Source organism: Megascapheus bottae, chromosome 11, assembly GCF_031878675.1.
Source record: "Megascapheus bottae isolate mThoBot1 chromosome 11, mThoBot2.hap1, whole genome shotgun sequence".
NCBI lineage: Eukaryota > Metazoa > Chordata > Mammalia > Rodentia > Geomyidae > Megascapheus > Megascapheus bottae.
Genome location: NC_143519.1, coordinates 49463738 through 49491563, shown reverse-complemented (window position 1 = coordinate 49491563; position 27826 = coordinate 49463738). Strand labels below are relative to the sequence as shown.

The 27826-nt window shown below is 40.0% G+C and overlaps 2 protein-coding genes across 2 annotated transcripts in view; one reads left to right on the top strand and one right to left on the bottom strand.

Moving 5' to 3' along the window:
- The window catches only part of Brca2 (BRCA2 DNA repair associated), a 53730-nt gene extending 40272 nt beyond the window's left edge, over positions 1-13458 (bottom strand). Inside the window, exons 1-7 of the mRNA XM_090342226.1 lie at positions 13382-13458; positions 12963-13071; positions 10576-10800; positions 3536-3635; positions 1451-1497; positions 1325-1365; positions 708-819 (exon numbers count right to left, since the gene is read on the bottom strand). Coding sequence (XP_090198352.1) covers positions 708-819; positions 1325-1365; positions 1451-1497; positions 3536-3635; positions 10576-10800; positions 12963-13029 — 592 coding nt within the window. The 5' untranslated portion in view covers positions 13030-13071; positions 13382-13458. The remainder of the gene's footprint in view (positions 1-707; positions 820-1324; positions 1366-1450; positions 1498-3535; positions 3636-10575; positions 10801-12962; positions 13072-13381) is intronic.
- Positions 13459-13922: 464 nt separating this feature from the next.
- Zar1l (zygote arrest 1 like) lies at positions 13923-26049 on the top strand. Its single transcript, XM_090341739.1, has 4 exons — positions 13923-16067; positions 17027-17119; positions 20909-20983; positions 25753-26049. Exons 1-4 carry the CDS (start codon positions 15405-15407, stop codon positions 25894-25896), a joined length of 975 nt encoding a protein of 324 aa, XP_090197865.1. The 5' UTR covers positions 13923-15404; the 3' UTR covers positions 25897-26049.
- Positions 26050-27826: the final 1777 nt, after the last annotated feature.

Sequence of the window (27826 nt, the reverse complement as noted above, 5' to 3'; positions counted from 1 at the left end):
GTTCATGCTCTAATAACATTTTTAGATAGTTAAAAAACTTACACATATTTAATTTTATAAAATTATTAAGTCATCATTTGTCAAACTGCATTTGCTGAGAAACTTTTAAGTTATTTACAGGAGGAAATATTTTTAGATTCTTCTAAGCTGATGAAACTATTAACTGACTCATTCATTTGATAGTCTAATGTCTAAAAGGTGGGAATGAAATATTTAAAGTAGATTTACTTGCACAGTTGTTAAATACCACCTATGTGCTAAGAAACTATGGTGAGCCTGCATAGAGCTTAATCTAGTACAATAAGTGAGTAAAATTAACATGTTAGATGACAGACATGTCTAGTGTAATAGTAATATTGGCAATAAATACAGATCAGTAGGGAAGATTTTAACAGAGCAAAGCCTACTGAATAGTTTTTAATGTCCAAAGTATCAAAATTATTTATAAAAAAGAAAATCACAAATACATCAAAATTTAGTTCTTAAAAGCTTAGATATGCATTATTATAGGTTAAGGACCATGCTGAATATTTTACTTCTATAGAACACTACTTAATATACGTCACTTATTCTGTTTCACATGAAATTATGAGCTATCAAAACATTATCAGACATTAATATTTTTTAGTGTTTTCTTCTCAATGTAAGCATTAGAGATGACAGTTTGTCAGTCTTTTTTTTAAACAATGCACATTTGCTGTTATTACCTATGAGCACGGTGGAACTAAGTGTTGGTGGTGTAGCTAGAGAACTTGTCCAAGACATGTCAGGATCTACCTCAACTCCTAGACTTTCCGAAATGTGTTTTAGCATCTTATCCTAGAAAGAAAGACATATAGCAGTTCATTTATTTCAGACATATGATAATTCAAAACACTGCCTTGTTGTTGATGTTCTGGGACTAAGCTCAGAATCTTATATTCGTGCTTGGCTTATTTGCTCAAGGCTGGCACAGCAACACTTGAGCTACAGCTCCATTTTTTACTTTTTGCTAGTTAACTGGAGTTAACTGGAGATAACAATCAAAAGGACTTTTTTTTTGTTCCTGCTCGTTTCCAAAAACAATCCTCAGATTTCAGTCCCCTGAGTAGTTAGGGCTACAGGGGTGAGCCACCAGTACCTGGCTATACTTTCTTTATTCATCATTTACTAAATGCATATGAGAAACAACATGCTAGGTATGAACCTTAGCATCTATCTGTAATCCCGGCATAAGCCAGAGGATTGAGTTTCAGGCTAGCCTAGGCTATGTAGCAAGACTGTCTCAAAAAACAAAACAAAATCTCATTTAATACACCACAAATAATGCAAGAATAATATTTACCTTCACAAGCTTTGGTGTATAAAGTAAACTTCCACATACCACTAAAGATAGGAAACAGAAAATTAATATATTTCATTTTACTGACATTTCTATGACTCAAAAATGAAATTTTGGTTTTAATCATACCTGGCTTTTCTTTCTGTGGTGTGACACGTATACATCGTAGACCAGGACTAAACAAAATGAAACAAGTTCATCCGGTTAAAAGAGTAAGAGTAAGGATTCAAAATGCGAACCATATTTTCATTTTTTCCCCAAAGATATTCAAGTCATAAAATGCTGGAATTATAATAATTTTGCATATATTATTTTTGTCGTCTTTTCTTCAGTATTTGGGTTTAAACAATGTATCTCATACTTGCTAGGCAGGTATTTTGAAATTTGATGACCTCTAGTCCTCTCTTTTTCATATTTTATGTTTTTTTTTTTTTTAAAGGAAACCTTTCATGAAGAAATAAGTAAAACATCAAGTGTTTAAACAATGACTGAAGGCAATGTATCAAGTCTCCTAAATTTTAGCTGCTGGGAACTGTATAGGTAGGCTTTTAAAGTTCTATAATGTTCTCTCAAAAGATTCGAAGTATACAAATCATTACTGTCAAATTAATATTTAAGTACTTACTACTGTTTATCATTAATATTTTTGTTACTTAGCAAGTTAACAAGCCAACTAGGCACTGGTGCTTATACCTTTAATCCTAGCTACTGGAAAGTTGAGATCCTGAGGATTATAGTTTTAGACTATGCCTCAGAGGAAAAAAGTTAGAGACTTTCTGAAATAAAAATACTTGGGTGTAGTGGCTTGTCATTCCAGCGATGGTAGAAGCAAAATAGGATAATCTTGGATTAGGTATGCACCCAGCCAGAAAGTGAGATACGATCTTAAAAAAATAACCAATGCAGGGGCTGGGAGTTTGGCCTAGTGGTAGAGTGCTTGCCTAGCATGCACAAAGACCCGGATTCAATTCCTCAGTACCACTTATATAGAAAAAAGCTGGGAGTGGTGCTGAGGCTCAAGTGGTAGAGCTCTAGCCTTGAGAAAGTCCAAGGATAGTGCTCAGGCCCTGAGCTCAAGCCCAGGACTGGCAAAACAAAACAAAAATCAATGCAAGCCGGCACCGGTGGCTCACACTCATAATACTAGCTACTCAGGATGCTGAAATCTGAGGATCACAGTTCAAAGCCAGCCTGGGCACTAAAGTCCATGAAACTCTTATCTCCAATAAACCACCAGAAAACTGGAATTGGCGCTGTAGCACTAGCCTTGAGTTGAAGAGCTCACGTACAGTGCCCAGACCCAGAGTTCAAGCCCTAGGACCAACAAAATAATAAAAATAACCAATGCACAAAAGGGCTATGGGATGGCTCAGCAGCAGAGTGTTGGTCTAGCAAATATGACAAAAGCTAGATGACGAATGAATATTACAGAAAAAACTACGGTAAATGTTTGATTCTTTTTGTTTCTTTGATAACACTACTGGGGCTCAAACTCCAGGTCTCATGCTCTTACTTAGCTCTCTCTGCTCCCACCAGCTGAGCTACATCTTCATTTCCAGCTTCCTACTCATTAAATTTTGTCTGATAGGCTAGCTAGCTCTCTATTCTCAGATCTCAGTTTTCAAAGTAACTAGGATTATTAAGAGTGGTGTTAAGCAAATTTTTTCCATGTGTATGTGTTTATATGTGTATGTGAATGTATAGGAGAGGGAGAGACACTGGGGACTGATCTCAAGACTTCATACTAGAAAAATGGTACACCACTCAAGTCATGCGTTCAAGTCATGCTGGTTTTTTTGAAGCAGTGTCACTATGTACCCCAAACTTGCCTCAAATTCATGATCCTCCTACCACATCTGGCTCAAAGTAAATGTTTCTAAGACTAGTGGCTTAGTTCAAGTCATCCAGTGTTACAGCAAACATGAGTACTCTATCATCAGAAAAACTCCAGAATCATAAAACAAAACAATACTGAATTAAAGCAGTCACCTGAAAAGACAATTTAAACATAATAGATTCATTTCTTTGAAAAAAATATTATGTTGGCAAATGTTTTATTTTAAAACTATATTATACAAGCTGGTGCAAGGGAAGGGGTGACATTGTCCCCGTAAATATGTACTCTTTACCTGACTTATATAACTGTAACCCTTCTGTACATCACTTTTATAATAATAAATTAAAAAACAAACTAAAATAAAAGCCGCACCATACCTTTCAGTAAGACAGGAATTCAGAGGCAGATTGGTAACATCAACTATGTGGTCCATTTTAGTGTGGCGATTTTTACATTCACTATTGGCAACATCCTTTCCTGAAAGAGAACAATTCAGTGAGGATGGATACACATGCATAAATACATATCTCCATAAAAATATACATACAGACACACATGCTCTTTGGATTTTGAATTGTAATTTTTTTTAGAAGTACTTAAAAAGTCTCATCTATACTTAGAAGGAGAAAATGTGAGGAAACTGATTCCCCCCCAAAATGGGGTGTTTCCCCCTCCCTCCAGTATACATCCAAATTAAGCATGGAATGCTCAAGGCTCTTTGGGCTTCTGCTTCCAAAAGTTCATGATCTAGTAAGAGAAATGTTATGAAAGCTATTCATGTGAAATATCAAGTAGAAAATGATGTATCACACTACTGTTAAGTTTCATACTATACTATGGTATTACATGGAAGATATTATTAGGGGGAAAAATATGAAATGGAACTTGTCCAAAGTATCAAAAGTGACCATATATCACACTTCTGTTGGAAACCTTTGAAGATCAAGTTCAAACTCTTTTAACAAAACTCTGGAATAATGAACTTTTCATGATTTGACTTTTTTTTTTTTCCTGGTTCTTGGGGATTTTTCTGGTGCCAGGGCTTTGTACATATTAAGCTATCACCAAGCTATACCACCAGCCTGATAGCCTGACTTTATAATTTTTTTTTTTTTTTTGCCAGTCCTGGGCTCAGGACCTAAACACTGTCCTTGGATTTTTCTCAAGACTAGAGCTCTACCACTTGAGCCTCAGCACCACTTCCGGCTTTTTCTAAGTATATGGTACCAAGGAATCAAACCCGGGTCTTCGTGCATGCTAGGCAAGCACTCTACCACTAGGCCAAACTCCCGGCCCCTGACTTTATAATTTTTATGATGCCATTTTTAACTATACACAACATCTGAGTAACCTGAAAGAATGCTCTCTTTAGCCTGTAGAACTCTGTACAGGTATTTCTCTTTCACTCTTTTTCTCTTGACTTAGAACACTCATTTAGGCTTCCAATTAAAAAAATACTTCCTCTTACTGAGGAGTGGGTTGGGGGGGTGATGAATGGAGAGGATGAAGGGGGGTAAATTATGGTCAAAGTGCTTTACTAGGCATATGAAACAATAAAACCAGTTGAAAGTGCTTTAAGAATGGGACAGAGAGGATAAGGAACAGTACTGCGGGGGGTGAAGTTGGTGGGCTATAAAGTACGTATGTGTAAAAACAATGTTAGAGGTACTACTAGATACTATATTGAAAATGAACTATACAACTTATGGGTGGGAGGGAAAATTTGGGAAAGAGCAAGGCAAAGAAATATAGTTTTTACTTGACTCAACTATCACCCCTCTCTATATCACCTTTATAATAATAAATTTTTTTAAATGTTAAAAGAAAAACCACATTCTGTTGGTGAATCACCAAAAACAAACACAAATGAACAAACAAAAACTATGCAACTGTGGTGGGAATGGGAAGGAAAACCTGGGAAGACAGGGAGAGGGAAAAGGGTGACATGTCCCAAAAGAGTTATGTAACTGTAACCTCTTTATATATCACCTTATAAAATTTTTATTATTATAAAAATTTTAAATCATAACTCCCCTTGCACAACTGAAATTTGCTAATTTAAGAAAAATATAAAAAAAGAAAAAAGTACTTCTCACAGGGTACCAGTTGCTCATGGCTATAATCCTAGCTACTTAGAGGAGGCTTAGATCCAGAGGATTGTGGTTCAAAGCAAGCCAGGGCAGAAAAGTATACAAGACTCCCTCTCCGAAATAACCAGAAGAAAGTCAGGCTGGAAGCACAGGTCAAGTAACAGAGTCATTGGTTGAGCAATGGAGAGGCTCTGCGTTCAAACCTCTGTATGATGGTAGTGGAGGGATCCTCTTTGAGGAGACTGCGGTCACTAAGGTGGGAGTGAGCAATTGCCCTTTCTATGTATTTCCAAAGGGAGTTACCAAACATTATTCTGATTTTCCTATTACTTAGAGAGTTTCTGTGAGAATATACCTTATCACACCATCATTAGCAGATTATGCTATAGTCATTCTGAAAATACTGGCTGAACCAGTCAGTAACACTCAGAGAAAGTGAGTTACAGATGGTAATACAGAATATTTCCTTTTTTATTGAATATATCTAAGACAATAAAGCTCAGATAGAATTGCCAACAGCTTTAGAAATCCTTTCAATATCAAACCCAGTTTACTATATTCCGACAATGTACCTGAGGATATCAGAGTCTCCAGGGCCTGAAGTACTTATTTATGTATTTACAATGCTTGTTAGTGACTATCTATTTGATACCTCAGCAAGTGCAAAGTTTTCACCAGAAGAAAAGGAGCAAACTGTTAAAACAGTTGCTTTAACTAATCTTATAGTTTAAACTTTGAATAAACAAAATCTATCAATGTTATTTAATAAGATAGTTTTACTTTGGTCTTTAAGTAGCAAAATGTCTCATATTTTCATTCGTCAAACTACACATTTTAACCAGGTTAATCTGGACCCTAATGCTATTTATGATTCATAAACAGCTAACAAGCACACTTGAGTTTCATAGAATAGGGTCTTTTTGCATCAAAACTGTCTCTGCCAGAGTGGGTAGGATTATAAGCATGAAACTTGGCTTTCAACCTCCTTTTTGACATATCCATCAATATCCCTCTTTAATGAGACTTTTTAGGTAATGATAATAAACTAGCTAGGCCATTTTTTTTTTAAGATTTGTTTTTACTGATATTGGGAATTGACCACCAGACCATGTTCTAGAAAAGTGCTCTACCACTTGAGCTACAGCCCCAAGCCTTTGGTTTTTATTTATGACAGGGTGTCATTGCCTTTTTGTGGCCTTGAACTCTAGATGCTCCAACCTCTACCTCCTTACCACCTAGGATAACACATATGCACTAACCACACTCAGCTCATTAAAAGGTTTGAAAGAATGAATTCAAATTGGGCATAGTGATGCACATCTCCAACTGCAGCACTTGGGAAGTTGAGTCAAAAGGACCTTGAGTTTGAGGTCAACCTGAGTTACATAGAGAATTCGTGTCTGAAAACAAAGAAAAATGCCAATAACAAAAATCTAAAACAGTGACAACACCAAATGTTAATGAGGGAAGCTAAGAGTAACAGGAACTTTCATTCACTGCTTATTAGAACACAAAAAATACACCTACTTTAGAAGACAGTTTACAGTTTCCCTTAAAAAGAAACATTCTCTTTGTTTTGGTAGTACTGGTCTACCTGAAGACCTCAGTCTTGCTAGGCAGTCTTCTATCACTTAAGTCATGCTTCAAGCACCTTTCTGCATTTTTTTTTTTTTGGTTGTTCCTGGGGCTTTACCTCTGAACTGGGTGCTGTTCTTGAGCTCTTCAGCTAGAGGCTACTGCCCTACTCCTGGGCCTGGGTGTTGTCCCTGACCTCTTCAGCTCAAGGCTACCACCCGACCCCAGGAGCCACAGAACCATTTCCCTGTTTTCTAGTGGTTAATTGGAGATAAGAGTCTCTTGAACTTTAGTGCCTGGGCTGGCTTTGAGCCTCGATTTTCAGATCTCAGCCTCCTGAGCAGCTAGGATTACAGGCATGAGCCACTGTGCCAAGCTCTGCATAATATTTTTTGAGATAGGGACTTTATGCTCAAACCAGTCTGGGCTGCAATCCTATTTCTGCTTTTCCATGTGTCTGGGGGTGGTAGGTGCATGCAGAGCTTAGCCACTGAATGAGATGGAGTCTTTTAAAGTTCATTTATACCTGGGCTGAGCTCAAATCTGGATCTCCTGATCTCTGCCTCCAGGCAGCTAGGATTATAGGCTTGAGCCACTATGCATAGCTTAAACACACATTCTTTTATCAATAATCACTGGCACGCACACAAATGAGTAGAAAACAAGGGAGTTAAAAACTCATTTGAGTTGAAAATCCCAAAGACATTCTTTACTGAAATAGAAGGTGTAATCCAAAGGTTCATATGGAACAAGAAAAGACCTAGAATAGCCAAAACAATTCTAGGCAAAAAGAGCAATGCAGGTGGTATTACAATACAAGACTTCAAACTCGGGCCTGGAGTTTGGCCTAGTGGTTAAAGTGCTTGCCTAGCATGCATAAAGACCCGGGTTCGATTCCTCGGTACCACATACATACAAAAAAGCCGGAAGTGGTGCTGAGGCTCAAGTGTTAGAGCTCTAGCCTTGACAGAGTTCAAGAACAGTGCTCAGGCCCTGAGCTCAAGCCCAGGACTGGCAAAAAAAAAAAAAAAAAAGACTTCAAACTCTACTATAGAGCCATAATAACAAAAACAGCATGGTATTGGCACAAAAACAGAAGATCAATGGAACAGAATAGAAGATCCAGAAATAGAACCACATACCTATAGTCAATTTGTATTTGACAAAGGAGCCAAAGATATACAGTGGAATAAACACAGTCTATTCAATTATTGGTGCTGGCAAAACTGGGCAGCCACATGCAGAAAACTGAAAATTGACCCTAGCCTGTGGCCATGCACAAGCATTAACTCAGTGGATCAAAGACCTCACCTCAATGTCAGACCGGAAACTGTGAAGCTGCTACATGATAGAGTAGGAAAGACACTGGAACTCATAGGCACAGGCAAAAAATTCCTGAACAGAATCCCAGGGTCACAACAGATTGGAGAGAGATTTGATAAATGGAACTACCTAAAAATAAAGTTTCTGCACAGATAAAAGCATAGCCACAAAAGTAGAGAGACAGCCAACCAACTGGGAAAAGATATTTACCAATAATACATCAGGCAAATGCTTAATATCCAGTATCTACAGGGAACTCAAAAAACGAATCCCCCCATGGGGCCGGGAGTTTGGTCTAGTGGTAGAGTCCTTGCCTACCATGCACAAAGACCCGGGTTCAATTCCTCGGTACCCCACATACATAGCAAAAAGCTGGAAGTGGTGCTGAGGCTCAAGTGGTAGAATGCTAGCCTTGAGAAAGTCCAAGGACAGGGTTCATGCCCTGAGCTCAAGCCCAGGACTGGCAAAAAAAAAAAAAAGCAAATCCCCCCAAACCCAACAAACCATTCACTAAATGGACAAGGGAACTAAAGAGAGACTTATCGAAAGAGATTAAAATGGCAGAAAAGCATATGAGAAAATGTTCATCATCCATGGTCATAAAGGAAATGCAAATAAAAACAACCCTAAGATACCACCTTACCCCAACAAGAATGGCCAAGATTTTGAACTCAATGACAGATACTGGCGGAGTGGAGAAAAAGGAACCCTACTGCACTGCTGGTGGGATTATAAATTAGTTTAGCCACTCTGGAAAGCAGTGTGGATGTTTCTTAAAGAACTGTAAATTGACCTTTCCTACGATCCCGCCATACTACTTCTGGGCATCTATCCTGAACACCATAACCCAAGATATGATAAGGGTACCTGCTCAGCTATGTTTATCTCTGCACTATTCACAATAGCCAGGCAATGGAAACAATCCAGATGCCCTACTGCAGATGAATGGATACAGAAAATGTGGTATATATATGTACAATGGAATTCTATATAGCCAACAGACAAGGTAAAATAATGGCATTTGCAGGGAAGTGGATGAATCTAGAGCAAATCATGTTGAGTGAGACAAGACCAAAGGAACAAAAGGCGCATGGTATCCTTAGTATGTGGCTATTAGATCCAAACAGTACAAGAACGAGGACTCAATATTTGCATACTCAATGCTATGGACATGGTATTGGAAATATAAACACAACTACATAGCTATAAAAACTTATGATTCTATAAACATAATGTTTTATTACATAGATTAATATGTATCTATGATATACAAACCCTTAGCCTAATTTTGAATTTGTTCTAAAAACTAAGTGCCAGTGATTGTATATAGAGATTCCCTTCTTGAATACTTGTTTGTTAAAGGTGTCATTTGAAATATGATGTAAAAATCAATGTTAATAAATTCTTTAATAAAAAAACTCACTTGAGTTGAAAACTATGAACAAAAATGAGTTGAAAACTATGTCTACAAAACATACTGAATATTAGCGTTTACACTAACTCTATAACTGGCAAAAGTTGGAAATAAGAAAGATGTCTTTCAATAGGCAAATGGAGAAACAAACTGGTACATTCATAAAACGAGAATGCTGGTATTAAGAAGTGAGATGCCAAGCCCCAAAAGACAAGGATAAACCTTAAATGAATATTGTCTGTGAAAGAAACAAGTCTGAATATGATATACTCCGTATCAATGAAATTATAGCTTTCCTTCAGCCTCTACAGAGGATAGGTTCCTAGACTCCCTGCAGGTAAGAAAAACTGATGATGCTCCAGGTCCTTATTTAAAATAGTAAAACAGTGCATGGGAATGTGGATCAAATGGTAGAGTACCTGCCTGGCAAGTGTGAGTCTGAAATTCAAACCCCAGCATGCCAGAACAAGCAGAAAAAACATAACTCATTTGCCAGGCCTGGTGGCAAATTATGCTTAGGCTTAATTATAGGCAATTATGCCTATTATTCCAGCTCCTTGGGAGGCAGAGGCAGGAGGATTATAAGTAGTCCGCTTGCTACAAAGTAAGACCCTGTCTCAAATCTTCCTCCACTCCCAAACATAAAAAGACTGATGGTTGCCAGGAGTCTGGGAGAACAGAAGGGTGGAACACAATGGATGTTGACAGAAATGGAAATATTTTGTATGGTACTACAGTAGTGGATACTTAACATATTTGTAAAAGTCTATAGGACTGTAGGCAATAAAATGTAAATTCTAATGTAAATTAAAGGCTTTAGCTGATAATAATGTATCAGTATTGGTTCAGAAATGAAAAGAATCCCAGCTGTTAAAATATAAAATGGGCCAGCTGAAAACAAGTTTATACCCTAATAAACATTTATCAAGTAACTTAAAAATCTCACCAATTCCTAGTTCACAATTTTCTCCAGTCTACCACACATCCCATTTACCCAGGTCTAATCAATATTTACCTAATTCTTTTAAAGGAGATGGGTCTAATCTCAGAGTTTGATCTTGTTCTTTGAGTGTTATTGGGGTTGAAGCCAACTGATAAAAGGGTTTCCTCTGTGGTGTTTTAAATGACTTTGGTTCATAATTTTTGGTTTTATATTCAGATTCATCTGCATGTTCAGAATTATATGGTGGAGCTTCTGAAGAAAGTTCTTCAAACCAATTAAGGCTAATTGGTCCTAAATCTGTAAAAAATAAATTCAAAAAATTTCAATCAACCACAATGCAAACAGAGTTGCAACACCAATTTTGGGAGGAATCATGGCACGATGTTACAGTACAGACAGAGCTATTAAAATATCTAAGAGATGTTAGAAAGATCTACTCTAAGTTTAATCCTAAGTGAATTTCCAAGGAACTGGAAACTTAAAATTCTTCTCTTTCCAATTATATGTTCAAGATTAGATTTTCTTTATATTCTTGCAGCAAAACAAACTGCAAAGAGGGTACAGTTACTCACATTTGTAATCCTAAAAACCTGGGAAGGAGCTGGGAGTGTAGCCTAGTGGTAGAATGCTCATTTAGCATGCATGAAGCCCTGAGTTCAATTCCTTGGTATCACATAAACAAAAAAAGGCAGAAGTGGTACTGTGGCTCAAATGGCATAGTGCTAGCCTTGAGCAAAAAGTGTCCAAGGACAGGTTCTAGGCTCCGAATTAGCCCTAGTACTGGCAAGAAATAAAACAAAAAAAAATACAAAAACCTTGGGAGGCAGACATTGGGAGGATAGTGATTAAAGGCCAGTTTTGGCAAAAAGTTTGAGACTCATATTAACCAAAAAAGCTGGGTTTGGTGGCATGACTTGGTCATCCCAGATCTGTGGGAATCACTAACAGAAGAACTTCATTCCAGCTTTAACATTAAAAAGTCAAAATGCTACTTCAAAAACAACCAAAGGCTGCTGAGCCCTGTGGCTTGTGCTATAACCCTAGCTACTCAGGAGGCCAAGATCTGAGGAGGAAGCTTCAAAACAAGCCTGGGGAGACAAATCAAAGATGTTCATCTCCAAATAACTAGTAAATAATGGAAGTGGAAGAGGCACGGCTAAGGTGACAGAGCACCTGCCAAGAGTGAAAACAGCTAGACAAGAACAAGAGGCCCAGAGATCAAGCACCAGTACCAGTAACAAAACAAAAACAAAAAAATTAACAAAAGTATAATATGTTTGTTAGGATGTGGCTAGGTGGTACAATGCTTCCCAAGGAAACACAAAGCTTTGAATTCAAACATCAGTATTATCAAGAAAAAAAAAGTATAAATTGTAACAGATTAAACATAGATACAGATATGAGAATTCAACTGTCATCTATTAAGCTAGATATTAAACTGTAAAACAATCTTCAACTTTCACTGTTCTGTGAAATTCTTAATTCTAAGGGCAATATCATCTTAATCTATAATTCTATACATAACCAAATTGTCACTGGTTTAAGATGAGTTTTAAAAAAAATGAGATTTTTGGACATTTAAAGGTTCAGAATAATCTAGGTGTCAGCTACTCAGAAGGCTGAGACCTGAAGATCCTAATTCAAAGCCTGCCTTGGCAAGAAAGTCTGAGACTCTTCTCCAACTCACCATTAAGAAGATGTAGCTGTAGCTGGGAGAGTACCAGCATTGAGAAAAAAAGTTAAGGAACAGCACCCAGGTTGAGTTCATACCAGTGCTGGCTGGCAGGTGTACACTTGTGTGTGCACACACACACATGTTCAGAACAAGCTTGGTGTTGTGGTGCATGTTAGTAATTACAACACTGGGAAGGAGGCAGCAGAATCCTAAGCTCAATAGCAGCTTGGACTCCAGAGGGAATTCCAGGTCAGCCTGGGCTCTAACATTCAGATCCTGACTCAGAAAACAAAGGACAGAGATAGAAGGGGGTGAAATTGATTGGAATATATTATAAACTTATAGAACTGTAACGATCAAATCCTCCTATACAATTAATGTAAACTAATAAGCTCTTAATTTCTAGCATGGAAAGTTAGAAATTTCTGATTCTTTTCATTTGACAAAGGATTACTGAAACCCAAAAGATGTGACAGTATCTGCTATTTAGAAACATTATCAATGTTTCTGATTTGCTAGCAGTATCTTACAGTTCTTCCTACTGCTAGCCAAGGAGGCAGTTTCCTACCCTCTCGTCTAGGGCTTTTGTATTTATTATCTGGTTTCCAGTTAAAAGATGTTTTGAACTACATTTATAATTTTTATAAAAATAGATGACAGTGTAAAGCAAGCTATGAAGTGCTAGGTTCTTTGTAGCAATTATTCATCTTGACCTTTGTGACCTATTTTTCTAAGAACATATTGTGTCACTTATCAAGTTTCATTAAAAAAAAAAGGTTAATACCTGCTTTGCTGCACTGTGTCTTAAAAATGTCAAAAAATGCTGGCCTCCCTTGGGATTCAATAGGCATTTTTTTTTCCTATGGTGTTTCTTCAGTGCTTCGTTACTAAGTCTGCAAAAGAGAAGATAAAAATACACTTTACATGGATGCATTCCTTTGGTAGGAGACTGAAATAAGATCAGCACCGGTAAAGTTTGTCCTCAAGTGACAGCCTTAACCTAGGTGAGGATGGCAACATTCTGCAACCGTCCTGTCCAACCAAGTAACCCCTAGCCACACTTACCCTCTGAACGGGAGACAATACTTTTTAACCTTCCCTAATGGTAGTTCCCTGGCTTATGGGGGAGGGGGGAACTGGTGGTTGCACAGTTGTAGAGGGCTCCTAGACATCATCTGGTAACTTCGCGATGTCGACATTTACCGGCTTAGTTAAGGAAGGCAGACAGAGGGCGCCGAGGAGAAATCTCAGAACGGAACAACTGTGACGGCTCGGGCAGCTGTGAGGCCCACAAACGCGGGCCACCGAGAGCCCTGGGGTGGCCGGACCCCGTGGGTTTCGCGGAATGAGTTCCGGGTGGGTGGGACCCACCCAGGGACGCGCGCGCCTCTGCCCGGCCCCAGCAGCTGAGGCGCCAAAGAAGCGCCCGCCCCCACCTCAGACACCACGAACCCGCTCCAGAGATCCAGCTCTTTATGGAGGGGTGAAGGGGGGGGCGGAATAGCTGACAACATCTGCGCCCGCACACCTTCTTCCCCCGCGAAACGCCACCACAGAGCCAAACCCGAGCGCAGCCGAACCCCTCCGTTCCGCCTCCGCCGCCTCATTGCACAGGCTCGCGCCAAAAAAGCCCGCGCGGGTCACGTAGCGCGCCACGTCATGACGCGGCGACGTCTTAGCCCGGCACGCCCGAGCGCGCGCCGCCCTCCCGGAAGCCAGGCGGAAGTCGCCCGTCCCCGTTGCTAACGGCTACTGACGCCCCGAGTTCTAAGTGAAGGGAAGATGGAGCGCCCGGTGACCCTGAGGAAAGGAGAAAGCAGCCGTTAGCAGGCTTCCTCGCTCGACGTGGCCGTCCTCTCCTGCACAAAACCCCCTCTCGCCGTCCTGGGGACGACCCCATCTGGATGGGGTCTTGGAAAAGCTTGTGTTCTGCTCTTAGAGCGTAGGCCCCAAAGTAGGCCAGCCTTAAACAAAAACCAAACCAAAGCCTCGGAGTTGGGCGTGGTGGAGGATGAGCAGACTGTGTACTAGGAAAAGGGGCTCTTGTTGACTCGTCTGGCTCTCAGGTGGCCCTTGTTCAAGTCCTCGAGTGGTTTTCCCTCTCCTTTCATTTACCCTGATGTCCTGTAGGCTCATCCACGGTGCTGCGAATAGCAGTTCTCCCCCCACCTCCTCTGTTTACCACGTAAATCCAAGTCTGCCTGCGTATCCCAGGCTGGCCCGAGCCACCGAAGCGGTGGGATCACAGGTGTGCCCTACCACTCCCGGCTCCTTTTGTTTGAGAGGATGAATACCATTCCCATTACAGTGCTGCAGTTTAACCTGTCAGCAGACACAGGTTTTCCTAGTCTTGACTTGTGACCTTGGAATGCTGTAATTGGTAATTCTGACTTCATTTCCTTCAGGCATATTTCAGAGTGCTGGGACTATGCCGTCATATGGTTATTCTATTTTTTAAACTTTTAAAAAATTATTATAGGAGCTGGAAATGTGACTTAGTGGTAGGGCGCTTGCCTAGCGTACATGAAGCCCTGGGTTTGATTCTTCAGTACTACATAAATAGAAAAGGACGGAAATTACGCAGGCTCAAATGGTAGAATGCTAGCATAGAACAAAAGAAGCTCCGGGACAGTGCCTGAGGCTCTGAGTTCAAGCTCCAGGACTGCCTGGATATATTATAAAGGCGATGTAATGTACAGAGCAGTTACAGTAACTTAAGTCAGGTAATGAGTATATTTTTTCTTTGACAATGTTACCCCTTACCCGACTCTTTCCCCGTTTTTCCCATTCTGTTTTTAAGCCATTAAGGAACCTCTCTGTATGGTTTTCCAAAACAGATGTACTTATTTGTATTTCCACCAACAGTGCTCAATGCATGAATAGTAGAACAATTTAAAAAAATGGAATTACTTCTGTAAAGCAGAATGGGTAAGTCAGAAATGAAAAGCAGCTTTGGAAAAAGATTCAGGACCAGCGAGTTGAAGAGATAGGGCAAACAAAACAAGGAGGAATCAAGCAGCAGTGAGGTGTTTGTAGGTAGACAGTGCTTCCCTCCTTCAATTAGGGTAATAGGCTGCAGCTCCTGTTAGATTCTGAAATAAATGGAGAAATCCATGACGAATCTGGAGCAACCTATTCAGAAGGAGGAAGGGGCGGATGAAAGTGCGAAGCAAGACGAGGGCCCATACTGCGGGAGGATATATCAGGTCCGAGCACCTGGTAAGGGATGGAGCGCTTTGTCCACGTTCCCTGTGGCTTATACCAGGGTTATGGAAACACGCTGCCTTTGAGCCAGCCTGGACTTGCAGGGCACAAACAGTTGGACTGGAGACAAAACATGGGCGCCCCAACTTTCCTGGCCAGGCCAAGGCTGCTGATGCCAGCAAATGCCTCTGACTATTACATGGATCCTTACAAGAGGGCTCAGCTCAAGGCTATCCTCGCCCAGATGAACTCCAATCCTGGTCTACGGCTGTGCAAGGCCAACACCAAAGAGGTAGGCATACAGGTGAGCCTGCGGGTGGACAAGTCCGTGCAGTGCTCACTGGGGCCTCGAACCCTGCGCAGCTGCTCCCCTTGGGACAGAAGTGGTCACAAGGAACTCGGGACAGGCTGGGGCACCTATTCACAAATGACCAATCAAAGGAGCTTGATACCGCTGCGCAATGGGGAAGATGGGAAAAATAAGGCCCTTTCAGGCTCGGATGAGGCCGGCCAGCAGCCGACATCAACGCCTAAGGCAGAGGCTGAAGATAACAGGCAGGAGGAACTTCAACAGCTCAAGGAGCTGGAAGATGCTGCAGGTTCTGAGGAAAAGACGTGCAAGCAGGAACGTGGAGAAGAACATGGAGACACAGAGATAGATTTGCTCCAGAAATCCAACTTCCAGGTGCATTTTGTTTTCTGTTAGCTCTCCTTTCTCCAACCTCTACCAGCCCTACCTATAGTCTATTTCTCTCTTTCTCTTTTTTTTTGGTGGAGGGGGCAGTGTTAAGGATTGAGCTCATGGCCTCAAGCTCTTGCAGAGCTAGCATTCTACCACTTGAGCCACATCTTCAGTCTTGCTTTTTTTCTCCTAGTTATTTTAGTGATGAAATCTTAGAAATCTACCCAGCCTGGCCTGAAGCTATGATTCTAGCCATTTAACTAGTTCAAGGTTGCAGGCTTCTAAATAGTTAGGAAGACAGTTGTGAACTGCCTGCACCTGTTTGTTTTCAACTTCTGAGGCAATAAAAGCCACATCTTCACTCATCTCTGCCTTTTATTTGGAAGGGAAAACAGGAGTTCTGAATACCTGTCTTTACATGACTGGTACGTTTTTCAAGTTTTTGGTACAATGGCTTCACATTTTTAATTTCAAAGTTCGTGAAACCAAGAAATCTGGCTACTGTTGTAGTGGGAAGTGAGCAAAAAGAATTTCAAGTGTGAGAAATAATACAGATTTTTTTTTCATTTTAAGATAGTTCTGGTGGAAAACAAGATTGTGAAGGAAGGATTGATAGTATGAAGAACCACACAGAAGTCATAGAGATAAGATGTAAATGGGGTAGCATTGAAGCAGATGTGATTTTTTTTTTTTTTAAGTACCATGGGGCGGGGAGTCTGGCCTAGTAGTAGAGTGCTTGCCTAGCATGCACGAAGACCAGGGTTTGATTCCTCTGTACCACAAACATAAAAAAAAAAAGGTGGAAGTGGTGCTGTGGCTCTAGTGGTAGAGTACTAGCCTTGAGAAATCCCAAGGACAGTGTTCAGGCCCTGAGTTCAAGCTCCAGGACTGACAAAAAAAAAATCTTTTTTTTTTTTCTGATATACTAAAAGACTCTTACTAAAGGACTTTTGCCTTTTCAGTTTTTGGAAGCGAAATATGGCTATTTTCACTGTAAAGATTGTAATACCAGATGGGAGAGCGCTTATGTGTGGTGCATTTCTGGAACTAATAAAGTAAGTAAAAGTGAGGGGAATGGGGTGTGCACAGATAACTAGATGGAAATATGACTGTCACAACTCTACTTGCTGGATTTCTCTGTTAAGCTTTCAGTAAGTTGCAAAGTAAATGTTGAAATTCATCTAAATGTGATATGGTCCAGTCCCTGGGCTGTATTCTAATGTTATATGTGGCTCAGTTGTTTTGTTAGACACCATTTCAGGTTTTCTGGTTGAACTTTTGCTCTTGTTTACACTTGGGCATTCTGCAACCAATTTAGGTCTTAACTGGAGATTTCCAGTTTGTCCACAAGATGGGGCAATGAGAGACTTACTGTAAAAGCTAATTTATAAGAGATTTACTTTGGCTAGGAATAAATTATCTCTTCCTCTTTTCACCACATATACTGAGATTAGGAGAGCTTTTATTGATTGTGCATTTCCAGGTTATCATGGCCCTTCCTTTCAGAATGACTATACCAGACGCCACTGAGTTGCTTCCGTCTGATTTTGCTTGACCTGGGTAATTCCTTTTCCAACTATGCACACTAGGCTTATTTAATAAAATTTGCTTCTTGAAGTTTTATTTTTAGGTTATTTGTGTGTGGGGGGGGTTGGTTGGTTGTGGGGGCTTGAACTCAGGGCCTGGGTGTTATTCCTGAGCCTCTTTGTGCTCACGACTGTATCACTACCATTTAGCCACAGCACGCTTCTGGTTTTTGAGTGTTTGAGTAGAGATAAGAGTCTCATGGGGACTACTCTTCATGAGCTGGTCCTCTCTGTCTCTCCCTCTCTGTCTGTGTCTTTTTTCTTGTCTGTGCCTCTCTTTCGTCTCTGTGTCTCGTCTGTCTCTCTCCCTCTTTGATAGGGTTCACTATTATAGACAAGGATAGCCTTACATTTTTTTTTTTTTTTGCCAGTCCTGGGCCTTGAACTAGTGGCCTAGGAACTGTCCTTGGGCTTTCCTCAAGATTAGCGTCTTCCTCCTCCTCCTCCTCTTCCTCCTCTCTTTTTATGCCAGGATTTAATTCAGGGCTTTAACTGAGACATTGTGAGGTTCCAGAATGAAAGAATACAGCATAAAACTTGTCCTCAAGAAACTTATTCTGGCTGGGCACTGGCAGTGGCTCCATACTTGTAATCTTAGCTACTTTGGAGGCTGGGACCTAAGGATTGCAGTTCAAAGCCATCCTGGCTTTGAAATCTATGCTTGTTAGTTGGAGATAAGTTGTCTTACAAGCCAGGCACCAACATGGCTCATGCCTGTAATCCTAGCTACTTTGGAGACTGAGGATCACAGTTCAAAGCCGCCAGGTACTAAAGTCTGAGATTTTTTTTTTTTGCCAGTTCTGGGTTATACTAGGGCCTGAGCACTGTCTTGTGGGTTTTCTCAAGGCTAGTGTTCTACCACTTGAGCCACAGCACCATTCCCAGCTTTTTCTATGTATGTGGTACCGAGAAATTGACCCTTAGTCTTCATGCATGCTAGTCTTCATGCATGCTAGGCAAGCACTCTACCACTAGGCTAAACTCTAGGCTGAGATTCTTAACCACCAGAAAATCAGAAGTGGCACTGTGGCTCAAGTGGTAAAGCATTAGTCTTAAGCTGAAGAATTCAGGACAATGCCCAGGCCCAGAATTCAAGCTCCATGACTGACAAAAACAAAACCCTTTTTAGCAAAAAACTGGAAGTGGAATTGTGACTCAACTTTGAGTGAAAAAGCAAGTGACAATGTCCAGGCCCTGAGTTCAAGTATCTGTTCTGCATGAAGTGATGCAGACAAAGCTGCAATTGAGTGCTGGGTGTAGTGGAATCCATGACATAGAGTTGGAACAGAAATTAATACCAGATGCCCTTCAGTTGATGATTGGATCAACAAGATGTATTTATACACAATGGGATTTTATGCTGACATCAGAAAGAATGACATTGCCCCATTTGTAAGGAAATGGAAAGACTTAGGAAAAATCATATTAAGTAAAGTAAGCCAGATTCAAAGGGAATAGGCTAAATGTTTTCCCTTATTGGTCATAATTAAATATAATTATAATTAAATAATATAAACCTTGGACTCTCCTAACAGAGGTTTACAATAGGTCAAAACCTAAATACATAAGGCCATATAGGATGAGACTCAATGAAAGGACCTCCAGGATAAAAAAAATTAAAATATTTAAGTACAAAAAAGGAATTACACAGGAGGTGGTGATTCAGTTTTCTGAGGGTCAGCACTATCATGTCCAATCAAGACTTTAAATAACCAACAGGAGGAGAAAGTGTAGAACAAAATCTAGAATGCACATAGCCCCAATAATTTCAAATGGTTCAGATATTTTCAAACTGGAAAATACATGTCAGGACTGGGATAAAATAAAAAAGGGCTTGGCCCACAAAATGGATACAATTAGAATAAGAGCTTCCCATGGCTTATCAAGATTTTTTTTGTTTTGTTTTGTTTTTGCTAGTCGTGGGGCTTGAACTCAGAGCTTGAGCACTGTCCTTGGGCTTATCTCAAGTTTAGCACTCTGCCACTTGAGTCACTTCACCACTTCCAGCTTTTTCTATGTATGTGGTACCGAGGAATCGAACCCAAACCTTTGTGCATGCTAGGAAGCACTCTACCACTAGGCCAAACTCCTGGCCCAAGAAGTTTCTTTATGTGTGTTACAGGGTGGTTAACAAAACTATAGAAAAAAATAGTACCCCATTTTACAGGTACATGAAAGGGACCAATAGCCCTAGTAAAGTTTATCTGTAGTCCTAGATACTCATGAGGCTAACATCTGAGGCTCATGGTTTGAAGCCAGCTGGACAGAATGTCCGTGAGACCCAGTTAACCACCAAAAAAAGATGGAAATGGATCTGTGACTCAGGTGTTAAAGAGTGCTAGCCTTGAGAAGCAAAGCTAAGGGACGAGCCCTCCTCCCCCCATTTAGGCCCTTAGTTCAAGCCTTTGGATTAACACTAATCCTCCCCCCCCCCCAAAAAAAAAATCCCACAAAGAAACTTTCTCCTCCCTCCCCTCCCAAGTTGTGGGACTTGTACTCTGGGCCTGGGTGTTGTCCCTGAGCTCTTGAGCTCAAGGCTACTACCCTATCACTTGTGCCACTGTGGCACTTCTGGTTTTCTGGTGATGGGAGGTAAGAGTCTCATGGATTTTTTTAGTGCCTGGGTTGGTTTAAAACTGTGATCCTCAGATCTCAGCCTCCTGAATAGATAGGATTACAGGTGTGAGCCAACGCGCCCAGGAGTAACTTTTTTTTTTTATTTTAACCAGTCCTGGGGCTTGAACTCAAATCCTGGGCATTGTCCTTGGACACTTTTTTGTTGTTGTTCAAGGTTAATGTTCTGCCCCTTGGGCCACAACATCGCTTCCAGCTTTTTCTGTGTATATGGTACCTAGGAATCTAACCCAGGGCTTCATGCATGTTAGGCAAACATTCTACACTATGCTATGCTCCTGGCTCAAGAAACATTTTTTCTTTGGCCAGTCCTGAGGCTTGAACTCACGGCCTGAGCACTGTCCTTGGGCTTTTACCTCAAGGCTATTGCTCTGCCACTTGAATCACAGCACCACTCCTGGCTTTTTTATGTATATGGGACTGAGGAATTGAACCTGGCTCTTCATGCATGCCAGACAAAGCACTCTACCACTAGGCCAAACTCCTGGCCCCCCAAGAAACATTCTTAAGAATAGAGGTTGGGTTAAAATCAAAGTAGGAGATCAGGTAATGGATTACTTAAATTTAGGAACTAAGAGTAGGAGCCACACACATGTATTAAAAAGACTTTCCCCCCCCATCTAGGTTTATTTCAAACAGCTCTGCTGCAAATGCCAGAAGAGCTTTAACCCTTACCGAGTAGAAGCAATCCAATGTCAGGTAAGAGCATATGTTTTTATTGTGATTTTAATGCTTCTGCTCAACATGAAGTCTCTGTGGTAAAAATGTTAGGATTGTGTAGTCTTGTATATTGGCATAAGAGTGTTTGCGTTTTCAGGCCTGGGTGTGGCTTGAGGCAGTATACCAAGTATAAGATGGCTGAGTTTAAACTCTTGTTTGGTAGAAAAACTGGATGAGATAAAAGGAAGAGGTGACTTTGTTTAAAAAATGTTAACATCACCTGACTTATGAAATAATCCTTCTGTATATCACCTTTATAATAACAATTCAAATACTTAAAAATTTGTTTGGCAAAGACAAAGATGGGGACTTGAACAAACTTAGTACCTGAGGCTTTCTCTCATTGGCTTGTCTGAGAAAGCTTGAGTCATGCCTCTGTTCCCCCCATCCATTTTTTTTTTTTGTTTTTGTCGGTCGCGGGTTGAACTCTGGGCGTGGGCACTGTTCTTGAGCTCAAAACTATTGCTCTACCACTTTGAGCCACAGTGCCACTTCTGGTTTTCTGGTGATTCATTGGAGATAAGAGTCTCATTGGAGATAAGAGTCTCAAGAATTTTGTGCTAGGGCTGACTTTGAACCATAATGCTTAGATCTCAACCTCGTGAGTAGCTGGGATTACAGGCCTGAGCCATCGATGCCCATCTCTATTTAGTTTTGACAGTATCAGCGTTTGAAATTAGTCTTACGCTCATTTGGCTTTCTGGACTGTTGTAATTCTACCATTTGAGCCATACCTTTAGTCCTGCCTTTTCTACCTAAGCTAAGGTTACAGTGTGAGCCATCTGTGCCTGGAAGGGGTAAAATTAAATAAGTGTTGGATTTTTTGAGTGTTTAGAATTGTGTAATAATTTTAGAAAAAGTTAAAGCATAAACTTCTTTGCTTTCTCAAAGAGCAATTCACTATCTTGAGTTACTTATGTGGTACATTTTTATCTGTGTGTTTCTTCTAAGGTAACCTGTATATAACTGTAATATAGGAAGTTATTAAATACTTGTTGCTTTTTACTGTATTGTCAGTCTTTGGTTTTACATGCATTATCTCTTGTGATTTAATCTTGTGACAAGCATTATTCCCATTTTACAGATCTGAAAGCTGAAGTCATTACGATGAAATAACTTTGGCAAAATGTTAGATGGATTAAATTTGTGATTAGATTTTTTTTTCTTTTTCTAGTATTTAGAAAGCTACTGAATTTCCTAGTGAGTCCTTTTTGACTGGAGTGAGGAAAAATTTAAGCCAGCTTGAAGGAAACTTGTATTTAAGCTTTCGGGAAAGAGTAACATTGCTTTTTTCTTTTTCTTTCTTTCTTTTATTTTTTTGGTAACTAGTAGGCCCTTCTTACATATACATACATGAGAAGTAGCACCAGCTATTATCTGGGGTAACTTATATCACCTGTAAAGTTTAGGGGATGGAGAGGATGTGGAGACCCTAGGGTGGATATGAGGACTAGGGGCTTCAACATGGCACTCTAGGATTTATGGATACTGTCCCTATGGTAGGTAGGTAAGAGCTCTGCAGCTGCTGGGACCTCAAGGCCACTGAGAGAGGAGGATCTTGTAGTCTTACATGGTTATTAAAGGTAAAAGGGTGGGAGATACTGCCCTTAATCAAGGGGCCTGGTGTTGCATGTGCTGGGCACTATGAGAGAAGGGGAAGGGGCCTTGGGCCAACACTGATTATTTACTACTTGGACCACATGGGCCTAGGAAAGGGACAACCTAAGCTATTGGAGAGGAGGCCCGTGGGCCTCTTATCACTGCCTTTTCCATACCTGGTTATATTGTTATTCATAGATATGAAAAATTGTAGTGGTACTTTGTAGTTTAGGGTAGTGTCTTTTATTGTTCTTCTGACAGGCAGACAAACAATTTTGGGTCACACTTTTTCAGTGTAGAGCTGAGTCATTTTGAAACTGAGCAGTTGTGAAGGCAGGCTCATTTTTGATTCATCCTGATTCTCAAAGTGTAGACTTTCAAATCCTGGATACAAGATCTGAGTTGCTTACAATAGCTCTTCTAATATGGTATATCCATTGTTGACTTACTAATCTTTTATAGCTCCTACTTCTTTTCCACTCTTCCCCTCATTTCTTGTGCTGGTGCTTGAACCTGGCCTGGGTGTTATCCCTTACCTTTTTTTTTTTTTTTTTAAATCAAGGCTGGTGTTCTACCACTTTGGGCGTTTGGCTAGTAATTGGAGATAAAAGTCTCACAAATTTTTCTGTCCAGCCTGGCTTCCTGGGATCCTCAGATCTTAGCTCCCTGGGTAGCTAGGCTTATAGATGTAAACCACTAATAGGAAAGCCCAGCTTTCCTTCTGTCTCTCCTTTTATTTTTATTCTTAATTAGAATTTAATTTTATTTTGTCAGTCCTGGGACTTGAATTCAGGCATGAGCACTTTCCTTGCCTTTCTCAAGGCTAGTACTCTACCACTTAAGCCACAGTACCAATCTCAGCTTTTTCTAGGTATGTGTTACTGTGGAATTGAACCCAGGATTTCGTGCATGTTAGGCAAGCACTCTACCACTAGGCCACGCTCACGGCCCTGTCTCTCCTCTTCTAGAATTGGCAGTTTAACAAGCAGCATTTCCTGTAGGTTTTTTTTTTTTTATGATAGGTGTTGGCTTCACTTTGTAGATCATACAGCTTATTTCAATAGCATAGAATAACTTCCCAAGATTAAAGTAATAGTGTTTAACGTGTGAATAGATTCTATGATATCTACCTATTCTTGACAGCCATAGAACTAGGTAAAATTTTAACTACTTCAGTTCTGAGAAGCTAGGGGATGGAGATTTAAAAGATCTTGAAATATATGTCTTTATCCAGAAAAATTACACATAGTTAAAGTTGATAACTAAAAATTTTCTTTTGGTAGTACTGGGGCTTGAACTCAGGGCCTGGGCACTATTCTTGACCTTTCTCAAGGCCAGTACTCTACCACTTGAGCTATAACACCACCTCTGCCTTTTTCTGTTTATGTGGTACTGAGGAATCAAACCCAGGGCTTATTGCATGGTAGGTAAGCACTGTACCTTTAGGTCAAACTTTGGCCTTACCTCTGTTTAAATATTTCCTTCTTCAATGTTTTGGCAATTTGCTAGTACTTTTGAACAATTATTTTCAGCTTAGTTTTTGTGCTGGCTAGAATTACTTGGTCTACCATTGCTGGAAAATGGAATCTACATTTAAAATATTTTCTTCTGCTAGGCAGGTGGCTCATGTCTGTAATCCTAGCTACTCAGGAGGCTAAGATCTGAGGATCAAGGTTCAAAGCCAGCTTGAGCACAAAAGGACCTGAGACTCTTCTCTCCAATTAACCTCTAGAAAACGGGAAGTGGGGCTTGGCTCAAGGGTAGGGTGGTAGCCTTGACCTGAAGAACTCAGGAACAGTGCCCAGGCCTAAGGGTAGGGTTGTAGCCTTGAGCTGAAGAGCTCAGGGACATAGTCCAGGCTGAGATCAAGCCCCACGAACCACGACAACAACAAAAAATATATTTTTTTTCCTCAAAAAGAACTTGTGATTTACTTACAGTAATCTATTTAGGGTACTTAAAGCAGTGTTGGGTTATTCAGTACCAATGTATTAGCTATTAGAATTTTCTTATAGGTAAGGATACTTCTCAATGAAAGAGTAAAGTATTTGGGCAATTTGAGGTAATCTGGCTCCAGAATAGGATGCCTAAATGGAGTACTTCTCAATGCTTTCTACATCTTATGAAATGTTACACAAAATTTGATACATTTAAAACTTACTTGAAAAATAAAAACGCTTCTTGTTCACAGTATAAAAGAAATGTCTATTTCTGCTACATTCATAATCATTGCTCATAATCATTGCTCATAATCATTGCTCATAATCATTGCTCATAATCATTGCTCATAATCATTGCTCATAATCATTGCTCATAATCATTGCTCTTTGTCCTATTTCAAATATTGGCAAAGTGTAGTATATTCTCATAGAATTCATTTTTTTAATTAATGAGAGGAAATATTGGGATAATGATCAAAAGGTGGTACTTTAAATTTTAGTAAAGATTGGGAATATCTGGAAGGAAAGGAATCTACCTTCTTTTAGAAATCCTTTCCTCCTGGGCTGGGAGTTTGGCCTAGTGGTTAAAGTGCTTGCCTAGCATGCATGAGGACCCGGGTTCGATTCCTTGGTACCACATACATAGAAAAAAGCTGGAAGTGGTGCTGAGGCTCAAGTGGTAGAGCTCTAGCCTTGAGAAAGTCCAAGGACATTGCTCAGGCCCTGAGCTCAAGCCCAGGACTGGCAAAAAAAAAAAAAAAAAAAAAAGAAATCCTTTCCTCCTACTTTGAACAACCCAAAGTATTTCCACACATTACCAAGATATTTATGTGTGTTTGTGTAAAACCACTGGTCCTTAAGAACCAACCAGTGCTCTATTATATTTTTACTGTTCTCATTTAAGTAATCAAATCATTTAATACCTAGTCACTGCCCCTAATCCTCACCTGGGTATAAATATACAAAATGACTAAGAAAGGTACTACAAAATATTTCACTTTTATGTTGTCTTGGCATTTTTTTCTGACCATTCATTTTGGAAAAATGATGGGACATAGTTGTTTGTACAACTTGTCCATTGGCTTCTCACAAGATTTGAAATCAAATATCATTGATTAAGGGTAGTAGGAAGAAGATTTTGATTTGAGGATTCTACTTGAAGCATTAATTTGACTATTTATTGTCCAACTTGTTCCTTATTTCTCAAAGACCTGTTCAAAGTCTCGTTGTTCCTGTACTCAAAAGAAAAGACATATTGACCTAAGGAAGCCACATCGACAGGAACTGTGTGGTCGCTGCAAAGACAAGAAATTCTCCTGTGGCAATATTTACAGCTTTAAATACATCATATAGCAGTCACTGTGGCTTGTGGAATCTTACAATTTACAGCACTGTCTTCCTTTTTTTGCAACTTGGCATTGGAAAACAAACAGGCTTTTGTATCTTTTTCCTGTGGTTTGTATAAATGTACAGTGTAAATAGAATAAAATAAGTGCATGTAAACTAGACCTTGAAGGCACATTGATTGGTGATCCCATGGTACTGGGACATGGTTGGTGCTATCATTTAAAAGAAACAATGAAGAAAAGTAGTCATTCCTCTGGCAGAGTTTTATCAGCAGTGGGTATATAGAAATGGTCAAAGGGACTAGGTCCTGGTTTTTCAGTACTGTATATTTCATAATTACAAATGTTGAACAATTACCTGGCATAAGTCAGGCATTGTAACACATCATTTAGGTGAATACATGGAAATGAGAGTTCATGGTGTAGCATCAGGATTTGAACTCAAGTAGATGAGGACTTGTGCCATGCTTGTGAGTTCTATGTTTATCTTTTCCCTCAAATTCAGGTTGTTGGTATGTGTCATGAAAGAAAGGCATTCCAAGAGTAACTCTTCTAGAATGTTGGGAAAGAGGAGACAGGAGAATTAAGACCTACAGGATGAAAAGAACTGGGGGAATATGGTTTGATTCAAGGGAACAGCAAGAACAGATATCCTCAGGAGGATGGGACATGTTCTAAGCATGTCCAGGGCATGTTCTTATGTACTAAGAATGGGAAGACCCTAAGATTAATGTGGGGCATGGACATAAAACTGAAGAAAACATACTTGGGTGATAAAGGCTATGGTCAAGATTATAAAAGTCCATGAAAAAATTTCCATAAGACAGTCACAGAAGATTGTGTGTGTGTGTGTGTGTGTGTGTGTGTGTGTGTATGTATGTGTATGTATGTGTATGTGTATGTGAGTGCTTGCATGTGCTAATTTTGGGGCTCAAACTCAGGGCTTGGGCAATGTCCCTTGACCTCTTTTGCTTGAGGCTGGGATTCTACCACTTGAGTCACACCTCCACTTTGGCTTCTTTGTGGTTCACTGGAGATACATCTCACACGCTTTTTGCCCAGGCTGGCTTTGAACAGAGATCCACAGAACTTATCCTTCTGAGTAGCTAGGATTATAGGCATGAAACACTGGCACCCTGTTGACATGATCTCTTAGAAATCACATTCATTGCGGTGAGGGAAGACTAGGTAAGATAGAAGGCAAGAGATTAGAAGGTTAATTATATTAAATGATTTGTATTTTATATAGTATTTTCAACTTATTTTGTTAGTCATAGGGTTTGAGCTCAGGGCCTTGGCATTGTTCGTGAGCTTTTGCGCTCAGGTTAATGTTCTACCACTTGGAGACCCAATCCTACTTCTGTGGTGTTTTAGGTTTTGGAGATAAAGAATCTCATGGATTTTCCTGCCTGGCTGGCTTCAGACTGTGTTCCTCATGTCATAGCTTCCTGAGTAGCTGGGATTATAGGGGTGAGTCACCAGCACCACACTTTTAAAAATCTTTGTATAAACACATAATTATCAAGAAGCTATTCTGATTTTATTTAAAATAGCTATTTCTAAGATTGCAGATTGAGAAAGAGGGCCCTATGTAGCAAGTTTGCATGAAAAGCAAAAAAAAAAAAAATACCCCTTAATTCAGGCAGAACTGTGGGCAGCCTCTACTTGAATATTAATGTCTTAAAGCTTTTGTGTAACAGATTTTTTTTCCAACTTGATTAGCATTCTTTTTTCCCCTGTAATAATTGATGTTTGAATTCAAGTTAGATGCTCAATCACTTGAGTTATATCTCCATTTTTGGCTTGTGTGTGGGTGTGTGGGTCCGTGAGTCCATGAGTCCGTGAGTCCTAGAGTTTGAACTCAGGGCCTGTCTCTGAGCTTCTTTTATTCAAAGCTAGCACTCTACCTTGAGCCACAGCTCTTCTTCTGTGGTGTG

Bases quoted from the DNA above. Each gene is read 5' to 3' on its own strand.
- Zar1l (XM_090341739.1), top strand. From the start codon at position 15,405: ATGGAGCGCTTTGTCCACGTTCCCTGTGGCTTATACCAGGGTTATGGA. The intron at 16,068-17,026 runs GTGCATTTTGTT...TTGCCTTTTCAG, and splicing joins TCCAGAAATCCAACTTCCAG to TTTTTGGAAGCGAAATATGG. The intron at 20,984-25,752 runs GTAAGAGCATAT...TATTTCTCAAAG, and splicing joins TAGAAGCAATCCAATGTCAG to ACCTGTTCAAAGTCTCGTTG.